This window comes from Aythya marila, assembly GCF_965140915.1.
Source record: "Aythya marila genome assembly, chromosome: 2".
Classification (NCBI taxonomy): Eukaryota; Metazoa; Chordata; class Aves; order Anseriformes; family Anatidae; genus Aythya; species Aythya marila.
The window spans coordinates 121854826-121867299 of NC_139043.1; the positions used below are offsets into that span (position 1 = coordinate 121854826).

Genomic DNA, 12474 nt, shown 5'->3' on the forward strand with positions numbered 1-12474 from the left:
TGATTTATGCTGACAAGTACATAGTTCATTCTTAAAAACAGTTCCTTTAATATAAAATGTGACTCCAAGTATTCAAGAATAGACTGTATTTCTTCCCCAAGTGGAATATTGCCTTCATACAGGATTGAATATTTAGTAATGCTGATGGGTTTCGTTGATTAAACTGTGATTGAATAAACTATTACAATTTTCAATAGCAGAATGTTCCACTTTCTTTCCTCATTTCAAATAGATATGGACTGAATTAAGATACTCCCTTCACATATCTTAGAATAATATTTGAAGGGTGTTGATGAGAAATAGCCTGTTGGTATCTCACTTCTGAAAAATATTAACATATCTTGATTTTTTTTTTTTTGGTGTGTGTGTCTCACAGCCTTCTTTCTTCAATAACATATTCTCCCAAATCAGAACGTAAAACGCCTGAGCCTTTAATACCAGCAGACAGTGATAATGAAAAGGGAGAAAGGAATGGGAAGAAAGTCTGTTTCAGTGTGACAGGTGATGAACAAGAAGATTCTGGTCATGATACCATCAGCAACAGGGATTCTTACAGGTAACTTTACCAATAATACTTTTGTTCATCTGTCAACCAAGTCAAGCCTGTGGGTTTGTATACTGTCAAGTGACTATGAAGAATATCAAAATATAATGATTCTGACATTTCTAACAGAAGAATAACTGTCATCAAGATGTGTTACAAGGTGTGTAAAATAAACTCTTTTTTGATCACAATTTAGTTATTAGATCTCAGTATCCTTTACCTTAATAGGATATCACAGCCAGAGCTGTAGGGCTTTTCTTTAGATTACTCATTTCATAACATACAGAAATGGTTATGATGCTCCCCAACAATAAGCCAAATATCTGCCATAGAAAGCTAGATGCCACAGCCATCGCTCTTGCTTATCTTAAGGAAAAAAAAATAATTCTCAACATATATTCATTATCTTCTTCCACTCAGTATTGTAGAATCATCCCACATCTAGAATTCATAATACATCACAATCTGTGAATTAAAATGCAAAGAATTTTGAAAAGGAAGGAGTAATTATAGCAAGCATAGGTCTTTATAAACACCACCTTCTGATGCTTAGAGAGAATTGGTTAATTACACTTGATATAAAATCTAAATTAAAATTTTAGCTGCAAGTAAAATAAGGCTTTATTATGTGTTCATTATCATGGTTCATTATTATGCTTGTGAAGTAGAATCTCACTAGGGTCATAGTTTTTCTACAGAACGCTGTGTTGCTGAGATCTTCTCTGTGTTGCTCTTTCATAAGCTAATATTTGATTACTGCAGAGTAGTTGATAGGAACTCTTTGTCAGAGTAGAAATAGAAATATAGGTATAAATTTAAACAGAAATAAATGTAGAGGTAATTTACACAGCTCAAGTCCATCTCATTCTAAGGATGGGGAAACCACAAGCAAAGTACAGTTGCATCTGAAGTATTTTTAGGGGTTTCTGCATGTCTGGGATATGTCAAACTCTAGTCTCCTGCACTTGCTTGAGTGGGCAGTACCACAGTTGACACTGAGTTTACATGTAGAGAAAAAAACATGTGAGTTAGGACATGACAGCTAATTGTTTAGAATATTTTATTTATTCTGATAGTAGTCATTTGTAGTCTGCTTTGGCTATTTAGGAATGATAAAATCTAGGATTTCATATGGAGAATAATCACAAAATCTGTGAGTTTAGAATATTTGGTAGAATGAGATTGGATTTGTTTGTTTGTTTAGGAACCACATCAGACAATATTTAAAATTTAGAGATCCCATTATGCCATAGTAACATTATAAGAACTTGTATGCTAATCTCAACTGTTAGAATGCCCTAATTCTCTGTTGTAGGGCCTCATTCTAAACCTTGCAGTACAACATGGTAAAAATGCAAAATGATATAGCTAAGTAGTTATGTCTAATCTGTTTCTAATTTTCATGTTTTATTTTCTCATGCTTGGCACAATCCAGTTTTAAATAACCTTCATCTTCCCTTTGGAGATTTTAATATGTGAATAGAGTTAGTTAGAAAACATTCTTAATATCCAGCCAGAAATTCTTAATACTCCTTGGGACTGATCACCCTCTGTTAGGAACATGCTGTTACTGATGTCTTTTCACCTATTTATTGGATCTGATTGTAATAATGCTATATTGCTTCAATTAAACATTTTTTCCACTCACTTACCTAGCTGGCTACAAGGCCAAAATGTAAGTCAAAGCTAATAAAAGACAACTTCTATTGAAAAAAAAAAAAAAAAAAAGTAGGGAATTTGTGGATGCATGAATAACTGCAGCAATATATATATGTGTATATATGTATACCTTGGAGTATAGTACACCTGATTCATAAAACCAGATCATTACATGTAAATATACTTTAGGTACATTTATACATTATCTTGGGTTCACTAGGGTTTTAAAGACTCCCTCTGCTGGATAATTACGCTAGCATTTCCTGCAGTGAAACTAAATGGTCTTCATGAATTGAATATATCATCCACTGTTGAATTTGAATTAAAATGAGGGCCTCAGGGCCTCATTCAACCTGGTCTTGAACACTCCAGGGATGGGGCATCCACAACCCCTCTGGGCATTTTTGAGAGGATGAGATGAATGAATAGAATATCTACAGCAGACAAAATAGCAGAAAAACAGACAAGTTTTAATCCCCATATCTCCTTAGTAGAGCAATACGGGTGAAACTTTGTATGCCTAAAAATTTGCACTGAAGTCATAGACATAAATGTACGAAGAACGGCTGAGGTCACTGGGCCTGTTCAGCCTGGAGAAGAGGAGGCTGAGGGGAGACCTCATCACAGTCTACAACTTCCTCGTAAGGGGGTGTCGAGAGGCAGGAGACCTTTTCTCCATTAACACCAGTGACAGGACCCGCGGGAACGGGGTTAAGCTGAGGCAGGGGAAATTTAGGCTTGACATCAGGAGGGGGTTCTTCACAGAGAGGGTGGTTGCACACTGGAACAGGCTCCCCAGGGAAGTGGTCACTGCACTGAGCCTGTCTGAATTTAAGAAGAGATTGGACTGTGCACTTAGTCACATGGTCTGAACTTTTGGGTAGACCTGTGCGGTGTCAAGAGTTGGACTTGATGATCCTTGAGGGTCCCTTCCAACTCAGGATATTCTATGATTCTGTGATTCTATACGTCTTTCATAGAATGAACAGTTGTAAAAAAAAAAAATGGGATTATAAACTATATTTTGGCTGGCAAGGAAAAGTAGTTTGTAATTTGAGTTTGATGGATTTGAAATTGATTAAATCTGTTCTAAATCTGTTATGGATTGTAGTTTGCAAGTCATAAACCAGAGTACTTCATCATGTTGTATTAGTTATGGACTAGGAGTACACTTTTTAAATGTGGAGTTACTAAACAGTTGGAGTCCACGGTATTAAAAACTGTCCCTCATGAAAGAAAATTTGGTTGTTTGAATTGAAAGTGTATATTTTCAGTCTGCAAGTACTTGTTCACATGCAAGGCGAAGGGAGACAACTGAATCATCTATTCCGGAAACCTTGCCCTCTGAGTTCTACTAGGATTGAAAATTACATGATAGCTGAAGTATAGGGATCTTTATTGTTGATAAATGATTGTAAAGACCATCTCATTATTAAAGTAAAAATGAGAAAAGGGAGAGAATGTTCATAACATTGATATAAAGCCTGTGTAAAAAGACATGACTTTTTTTTTTTTTTTTTTTTTTTCGTTTCGTTTTCCAAGTGATTGCAACAGCAACAGGAACTCCATTGCTTCCTTTACCAGCATTTGTAGCAGTCAATGCAGTTCTTACTTTCACAGTGATGAAATGGATTCAGGTATGTCTAGAAAAGTCAGCTATGAACCTGTCATCAGTTCCTTTTACTCAGTTATATTTTTTTCATTTGCCTGGCAGTTTTGTTGCTGCTTTTGTTTTAAAAATTGCTTCCTCCTTGGTAATAGAAGTGTATCATTTTGTTTCTGCCTAGCTAGTGCTGCACTTAAGACTCCTTCTGTGAAAGACAGCCAACATTCCAGCATCTCTGTAAATAGACTGAATTAGTTAGAGCTCTTAGAGTGGCTGCTTTTAACCGCTTTCATGCCCTGACCTTGACAGCGCATTATGTTGCACAGAGTAAGGAGCATTTTAGGTGAGTCTAGAATGCTCTCCCAGCCTGTGTCAGTGCTCAGAATGCAGGATACGGCTGTGTATGTTTGTAGGAAGAAATGTGAGACCACATAGAAGCACATTCTTGTTTATGCCATGACAAATTGAATTTAAATAAATGCAGCTGGTATTAGGACTGAGATGGGATTTCACTGCATAGAGTACAAGGTCATATACTCAGGGACTAATAATAAAAATGTTTGCTCCAAGCTGGGAGTTTATCATTTGGGAATGATTTAGGAACAGAAAGAACAGGGCATATTAGTTGAATTTGAGCCACCACTGAGACTTGGCCATAAAGAAGGCAAATTTTATTACTGGTCACATCAATTTTCAGTTGGGATAGGAAAGTATTAATGACATTATCCAAGGTATCTGAGATACCTTCTGAATAATGTAATTCTAGTCAGCTACTTTCAAGAATTGGAAAGACTGGAGCAGACACAGAGGAAAAGGATGAAGGACATAAACAACTGTTAATAACGTAGGAAACACAGGGTCTTTAACTTAGGATATGAATGAGTTAATATGTCCTAATGCAGCAACAAGATGAGGTACTGGGATGCCTAAAAGTATATCTCTGCTAGCCAAGTCCAAATACAGCATTCACGTTGATTAATTTTGTCACTCAGTGAAACTCCCACTCTCCCAATGACAGAATTTTCTCCTAGTTCCAAAACTAGCCTGGCTAACTCCAGATCAGGGCTCTTTGTCACTGTGCTCCATCTGTTACAATTAAAATCCTGTGTAGGGTTATAACTGCTGTCTGTAAGGACATTTAATGGAGCTAAAAAATAAAAAATAAAAAAAAAAGCAAGGAGATAAAAGTGCTATTTAAGTGTTTCAGTGACATAAGAAAAATGAGTCTAGGTTGACCATGAATAAATTCGGGTTATAAATTATCAAGTGGCTACTTGTTATCTGTCACTGCAACAGCAAGGAGGAAAACGAGTTTTAAGCTCAATTTTTCACAGTTTTTGAAGAAGTTCAACTTGCATCACCTGTTGTCTGAGAGTGCAAGTGACTGAGGGCAGTGACCTAGGAGAGTCCTTCTCCTTTGTATTGTCTTGGGAAATAGTTTTCTCTGTACCACTAAAATCTTTGTATCAAATACAAGATTTGGATACTGTACTGTTGTTTTAATTCCAAAATATTAGAACGATTTCAATAGTAAGAGTATTAAGATTGTGAAGTGTCAGTACAATCCCTATAAAAATTTCATGATGAATGCATTTCAGTGACTTTGTGGTCTCATGTATTATTACAGTTTCACACTCCTTAGATGTTTAGTCTGGTGTTTAGGGTGTTGTCCAGCACAGAAGAATCCTGTGTTCTGGTCATAGAATTGCTGAAGATGGAAGGGACTGCTTGAGATCATCAAATCTAATCCCCTGCTCAAGCAATAATCTAGAGCCATGTTCCCCAGATCCATGTCCAGCTGGGTTTTGAATAAGAGCTCTAAGAGTCTACTTCAGTGACTGCTTAATGCAAATTACATAGGGAGAACAGTTGTATGCTGTAGGATTCTGAACACTGTAGACTTGTGTTTCTGTGCCTAGAACCGTAGTGGGTATAATCCTAAGTAAAAGTGTGTGTGCAAAGCAGATTATCCAAGCTATAAAGATTTTGGAAAATATGCTGAAACTTCTAAACAATTTTTAATTTTAAAATATTTTTCAGGCGATGAGCTTCCCATAAGTGTTCGAATCTCTCATGATAAACAAGACAAGCTCCATAGCTGTTTGGAACATCTTTTTGGTCAAGTATGAGATGATTTTTCTTGGCTTTAATACTAATGTCCATGTTTGAGCTAAGATGTCTTTAGCAAATAGCAATTCTGTGATACTTTTTTTTTTTTTTTTTTTTTTTTTTTTACTTTTGCTTTCCACTGTTTATTGGGATGGTATGTATTTACTCCTTCTACTTCTATTTTCTGTAAATAGTTCAAAATTTCATATAAAACAGGCCCTTAGATTTAGTAACATTATCTAGCCTTGAGCTTTAACTATAGCATCCAAGAAAGCATCCAAAGCTGCTTTTCTCTAGTCCATGTTTCTTAAAGAAAGAATTGCAAATTTTTGCTATAGAAAATATTCTTCTCACAGAACTTTAATCCCAACAGGTCGATTCAATTGTCAATCTTCTGAAAGGACCAGCTGTGGTGAGGGCCTTTGAACAGACAAAATACTTCACACCAGGCCGAGGCCTACAAGGTAAAATTAATTTTGTCATTAGAATCAAAAGGAAGCTTTAAAGGTATACAGGTATGGCTATGTATTCCTTGAGCTGCGTATTAAAAAACTGATTTTGCTTATTCTTGCCATATTCTACAATAATAGATTTTTGGATTTTTTGTCAAGTAGGTTATATTCTTAGTGGAAAACATGCACAACATATAAAAAAATTTCAGGTTTCTTGGAAAGTCAGCTTTAAATTGTAGACTCTAAACTGACTATAGAATTGCTGAGGTTTCCCAAGTAAGAAGCAGAATTTTTATTTTTTTTTTCAGATACTTTATTACATTTTTGTCTCAACTTAGAAAGCAATTTCCAATCTATTCTAATATTAATGCCAGTGTTTTAGTATTTTTTAGTATTTTTTGTAGATGTTTTATTCTTGAAGCTGATTTATAAATAATTTGAAAATGTAAATTTATAGTCACAGTCATATTTATATCAAATACGTACTTATTTAAGTGTTAGTGATTATTTAAAGAAATTCGGTATGTAATTTCACATACTCTGCTAACACTGTTGCTAAGTCTAAGGGTATAAATAAACAAATGGTGATAGCCATAAGATTGTGATGAAAAATGCAAAGGACTTCTCTTAGTGAACTGAGTTTAAAAAAAAAAAAAAGGTCAACAGGAGAAGACAGACTTGTATTAGTATGCATAATTGTGTAGTAGACTTTATTATGATTTTATTGAGCCCACATATATATCTTTTGGCAAAGAAAACTAATTGTAGATGGCCAGAGGGTGGATCTTTTATAGATGACTTTTATAGATCACCAAAATCCCGTTGAAGTCAATAGAACATAATTATGGTATACATATTACCTGGTCTTATGAAGCCTCACCCTTCAGTGAGTTTGTGTGGAAGTCAGCATAATTTCTTCCTCTTCCTATTTCCCTCTTCTTGTCTTTCTTTTGTTTCCAATTTTGGGACCAAGATAATCAGAATGAACCTAGAACATTTGTGCTTGCTTACTTAAGTCTCTCATTGTTTCATGTTAAGTACATGACAGACTTACAAAACAAAATGTTAACCTTTCAGCGATTTAATAAATATTCAATTAGATACAAGATATGGACAAGTTGGATGTTTTACTCTTGGTCTTCACTATCTTCAGGAACAGTATGAGGAACATCGGATGATTTGAGACTAGGTTAAGGAATAATTGAATTTTTCTCAAGTAAAATTTAATTAGTTTTCTGATTGGATTAATTTTGCCTACATTTCCCTCTAAAAGTTCTAGGCTCTCTCTTACTCCATGGAGAGACTGGCACCTTCTATCTTACATACTTCATTCAGAAAGAATCGGGAGTTTGGGAGTGCTGCTCTCTCTCTCCTTTGATAAAGTAGGGAGCTCAGACAATTGTTAGACTCTTCATCCTAACTTTAACTTTTTTAGAGTTAAAAAAGATGAAACCTATATGAGTTGTGAAAACATTTAGAAAGAAATAGTCTTCCTGTGACTTTCTCAGGAGGTTTAAACAGAAAAAAAAATATATATTTTTTGTCTTTGCATAGAGTTTCAGCAGGAAATGGAACCGAAGCTTAGCTGTCCAAAGAGGCTACGACTCCACATCAAACAAGACCCTTGGAACCTTCCCAGCAGTGTCCGCAGTCTTGCCCAGAATATCAGAAAATTTGTTGAAGGTTAGTAGGTACAACATGGCTGTAAACAAACAGTTTATGATAAGAACCTGGGAAGAGAACAGGGAAAGACACAACTGCTTCATGTTGCTGCTAGGCAAGGTTTGCAGAACACCATTATGTCCATGGGAAATACCTGAATTTGAGGACTTGTTTGTGTTTGTAGTAACAAGGTTAGTAGAGTACACCTAAGCTGCTTGATGCTCACTCTATAGACTTCAGGTATTGAAGAGAAAATAGTTTCCCCTGACAAGTTAAACCAGATGAACCATATGTTGCATGTTCTAGGTAATTTCAGGTACTGCTGAAGTCTAGTGAGCTTGACTTATTTATCACAGAACTTCATGGAACAGATACACCAAAATTTGACTTTCCTTTAAATTAAACACTTTTTTTTTTTTTTTTTTTTTTTGTACTATCTTTAATGGAAAGATGAAGACTCTGCAGGACAACTTCTGTCCCATTTCCTGTTCTTATGCGTCATTGATCTGGAATCGTTATCTTTCTGAAATCATTCTTCTTCTACTGCCACGAAGTCAAACCTCTTCCACTGATTTTCAGTCACTCATTCCATCACAACTGATGCCATATCTGTCTTCATCCTATACCTTCCTCCCACCATTGTCTAATAGTCACTTAGTACTCTGCTTTTCCTCACCACCAAGTGACAGGTTGGGCTGGTGTTTCTGCTTTGCTCCTTGGCTTCATAAGAAAGTCTTCCTTCCTTCCTGCCTTCCTCCCTCCCTCCCTTCCTTCCATCTTTTTTTCTCTCTTGCTCTTTCTCATTCTTTCTCTCATGCTGTCTTGCTCTCCCACTCTCTTTCTTCTGTAAGAAAGCTTTATTTCTTGTACTGTTTGATAGTGAAACAGAAATAATGAGCAAAATAATCTTTACAGAACTACTTGTACTAGCAGTCTATGTGGGAACAAAAACCTTTAGTCTGTCAGGTTTAGTTCTAAATGGTTTCTCTGTGTTTAGCTTCTTCCATTTGGCATTCATTTCATTTTAGCTTCTTTAAAAGGCAGGGCTTGCCTTTCGTGAACCCATGCTGGCTGGGCCTGGTCCCCCGGTGGTCCCACATACATTGTGTGATTGCATTCAAGATGACCTGTTCCATCACCTTTCCTGGCACCGAGGTCAGGCTGACAGGCCTGTAGTTCCCCGGGTCCCCCTTACGACTCTTCTAGATGGGCATCACATTAGCAAGTCTCCAGTCATCCTTTCTGGATGACCATGACTGCTGATAGATCATGGAAAGCAGCCCAGCAACCATATCTGTGAGCTCCCTCAGCACCCTCGGGTGGATCTCATCTGGCCCCATGGACTTTTGACAGTCCAGGTGGAGCAGCAGGTCTCTGTTTCCACCTGAATTGTGGGGGCATTCTGCTCCCTGTCCCTGACTTCCAGGTCAGGAGGCTGAGTACCCCGAGGATAAGTGGTCTGGCTAGTAAAGGCAGATGCAAAGAAGGCATTAAGATCCTCAGCCTTTTCTTTATCCTTAGTAGTCATGTTTCCCCCTGTGTCCAGTCTGGTTAAGTTCCTACTGACTGGGAAAGGAAGGGAAAACGTAAGCCCATTTTTTAAAAGAGAAAAAAGGAAGACCTGGGGAACTAAAGGTCAATCAGTCTTACCTCTGTGCCCAGCAAGATCATGGAGTAGAACCTCCTGGAAACTATGCTAAGGAATGGCTTTAAACTAAAAGAGGGTGGATTTAGATTAGATATAAGGAAGAAAATCTTTACTCAAAGGGTGGTGAGGCAGTGGCACAGGTTGCCCAGAGAAGCTGTGGAAGCCCCAATCGTGAAAGAGTTCAAGGCCAGGTTGGAAGGGGCTTTGGGCAACCTGATCTAGTGGGAGGTGTCCCTGCCCATGGCAGGGGGCTTGGAACTAGATGGTCTTTAAGATCCCTTCCAGCCCAAATAGTTCTATGATTCAATAATACTTCATTCACCCATAAAGAGTATTAATAACTTATTTCAACATTGGTTTTACACCTTTAATATTGGGCTAAGGTTATTTGAAGGAATTTGTTTAAACCTAACATGCAGTTTCAAGGGAAAGTTTAGCAAGATACAAATGTCTCACCACCTCTCCACAATACAAAGCTTCTCTTTTTACAATACTGCTCTAATGTAATAATGCTTTGTTAGAAAGAATCTTGATGTTTACGGAACATTTTTCTTGTGGTTCAGAAACTAGGATAAATAAAGGTTTTTTTCTGTTAATAAATTACAGTAGCTAATGTTACCGGAACTGTTGTGCTTGTAAATGATGGTGGTTCAGAGACCTGAACAGTAAAAGGCATTACTCCTGTGCTGTTCAAGGAGAACACGCGATCTGACTTACCTTCACTCATCACTGTGTCTTGGAATTTATCTGCCAATTTTAAATATTCTTGGACTCTCTTTCCATTCATGGCATCTAAGCATTTGTCAGAGATTTCCAACAACTGGCTTCTGTGCTACCTTCTTAACCAAATAAGTAGTTTTACATTTAAAGTTATCATCTGAAGCTGTTTATTCACCATTAATGGTCTCCACAGCTTTTTGCTCTATTGTAGGCATTTTTTCTTTCTTTAAGTTGATTCCTATTCCACTCCCCAAAGTGATATCACTAATATTGTTCCTGAGAATCTAGAGGAACATGGTATACATCTTCATTATCATTTTGATCTACCTGTGCGACCAAGATGTTCATGTGATAGAAAGATACCTGAAAGCCAAGGTTCTTGTAGTTTCCCTGGCAAAAATAGCGTGAAGGAGAATTAGGACAGTGGAAGTGAATAATTGCTTCTCAAGCCTTAGTTTACAAGGCATGTCTGGACAGGTATATTTAATTCAGTGTTGAAAAGATTCAGAGCAGAAACGCACCCCTCAGGCAGTTTTGGGAGACTGCTGTCATTTAAACAGGCTTAGGCTTGTATAAATTAAACTTGAGACAAAACCAGCAGCTGGATCTAACTAAAATCAGATGAGCACAAAGCATGGATAAAATACTGTAACAGCTAAGTTTTCCCTACATATCTGCACTTCTTGTTTTCTTTTTACTTTTGCCATTTTGTATTGTCCTCACATATGGTGAGGATACCTAGAAGAACCATGAGTACTGCCCTGAGCCGTTTCTAGCTGAAAGCCTAACACATGGTACAATGATTTACCTTCATGTTTTCCTCCTTATTTGCCTAATGCAGAGAAAACAAAATATGTGCCCTAATTTGCTTGGTTGGGCGTAAGACTTTCTTAGCAAGTTGATCAAAGTCTTGGCATATACAAAGCCGTTAGAAGAATTCTCTCTCTTTTTTTTTTTTTTTTTTTTTTTTTTTTCCCACCAAAAGGCAATGTTTTAACAATTAAGCAGATATATTTGTCTTTTACATCAGATTCTATAGGAAGTAGGCAAAGGAAACTGCAGATAGAACTATGTTCACCATGGAAAAAAAAAAAAAGTGAATAAAATTTCCAGTATTTATATAAATATTTACCCATTATTGGTGAATGCTAAAATAAAGACGAATGCTCTCAGTGAATGCATCTCCTTATTGAAAACTGACTCATTTTTATTTTCAAAAATATACCACAGGCTACTGTAATTTTTATTTACTCCTCTGTTGTCTTGTAGAACGTGCTGTATTAGGATCAGACTGATTAGCAACTTAATGAAGACGGAGACATGGAAGCCTCGCAAATGAAATGTTTAATTCCTAGATCTTAGATTATTTTTATTTTATTTGTTTAATAAGTATGAAGAAATGGGAAAACACAGAATGCTTGGAGGATAAGAAGATGATTGTTCTGAACTATCAGTTTTCTTTTTATTAGTATACGAATTGCGAGAACAACAACAACAAAAAGCTATGAAGGTTTTTTACACAATTAAAAAAAAAAAGCCTTCCTTGGCAGTAATTTAAAAAAAACATATGTGGAGACTGCTTTGTCTCATTTCATTTGTCCTACCATATCACTAGAGAAAGAGAAAGAAAGAGAAGTTTACTATCGTTACAGTGAAAGTGAGCCCTAGAAGGCTAATCATGATGATGGAGTTGAAGAGTTCTGATGAAATAGCATACAGATTCTGGGAGGATTTATCTTCAGCTAAGTAGCTAAAGAAAAGATGAAAGTTATTTCTTGGAGTGACTGGGCCTACTAGATTGTTAGACCAATAAAGATGAAGAAAAGTTCTTGGCAGAGGCAGATGTTCGAGGATAGAGTGTTTGATTTTCTTGCAGGAGAAAGCAGTAGCCAGGGCAAGAATTCAGAACAGCTGATGAATAGAGAATAATGAATAGAGAATAAATAGATAAGAAAGAATGATGTAGCTACAGGATTTTGAATGTATGTGAGATGTGTGATGAGAAACAGAAAGCACAGGAAGAAAAAATGAATGATGACTAGAGTAGGAACCAGGAAAATTAGCCAGACAGATG

The 12474-nt window shown here is 36.6% G+C and overlaps 1 protein-coding gene across 2 annotated transcripts in view; it reads left to right on the forward strand.

Annotated features, from left to right (window-relative positions):
- The window catches only part of PREX2 (phosphatidylinositol-3,4,5-trisphosphate dependent Rac exchange factor 2), a 181402-nt gene that overhangs the window by 108601 nt on the left and 60327 nt on the right, over positions 1 to 12474 (forward strand). For both annotated transcript variants that reach the window (XM_082755020.1, XM_082755019.1), the window contains 5 exons: positions 377 to 556; positions 3746 to 3840; positions 5850 to 5932; positions 6292 to 6382; positions 7925 to 8053. In XM_082755020.1, the coding sequence (XP_082611146.1) occupies positions 377 to 556; positions 3746 to 3840; positions 5850 to 5932; positions 6292 to 6382; positions 7925 to 8053 (578 nt within the window). The remainder of the gene's footprint in view (positions 1 to 376; positions 557 to 3745; positions 3841 to 5849; positions 5933 to 6291; positions 6383 to 7924; positions 8054 to 12474) is intronic.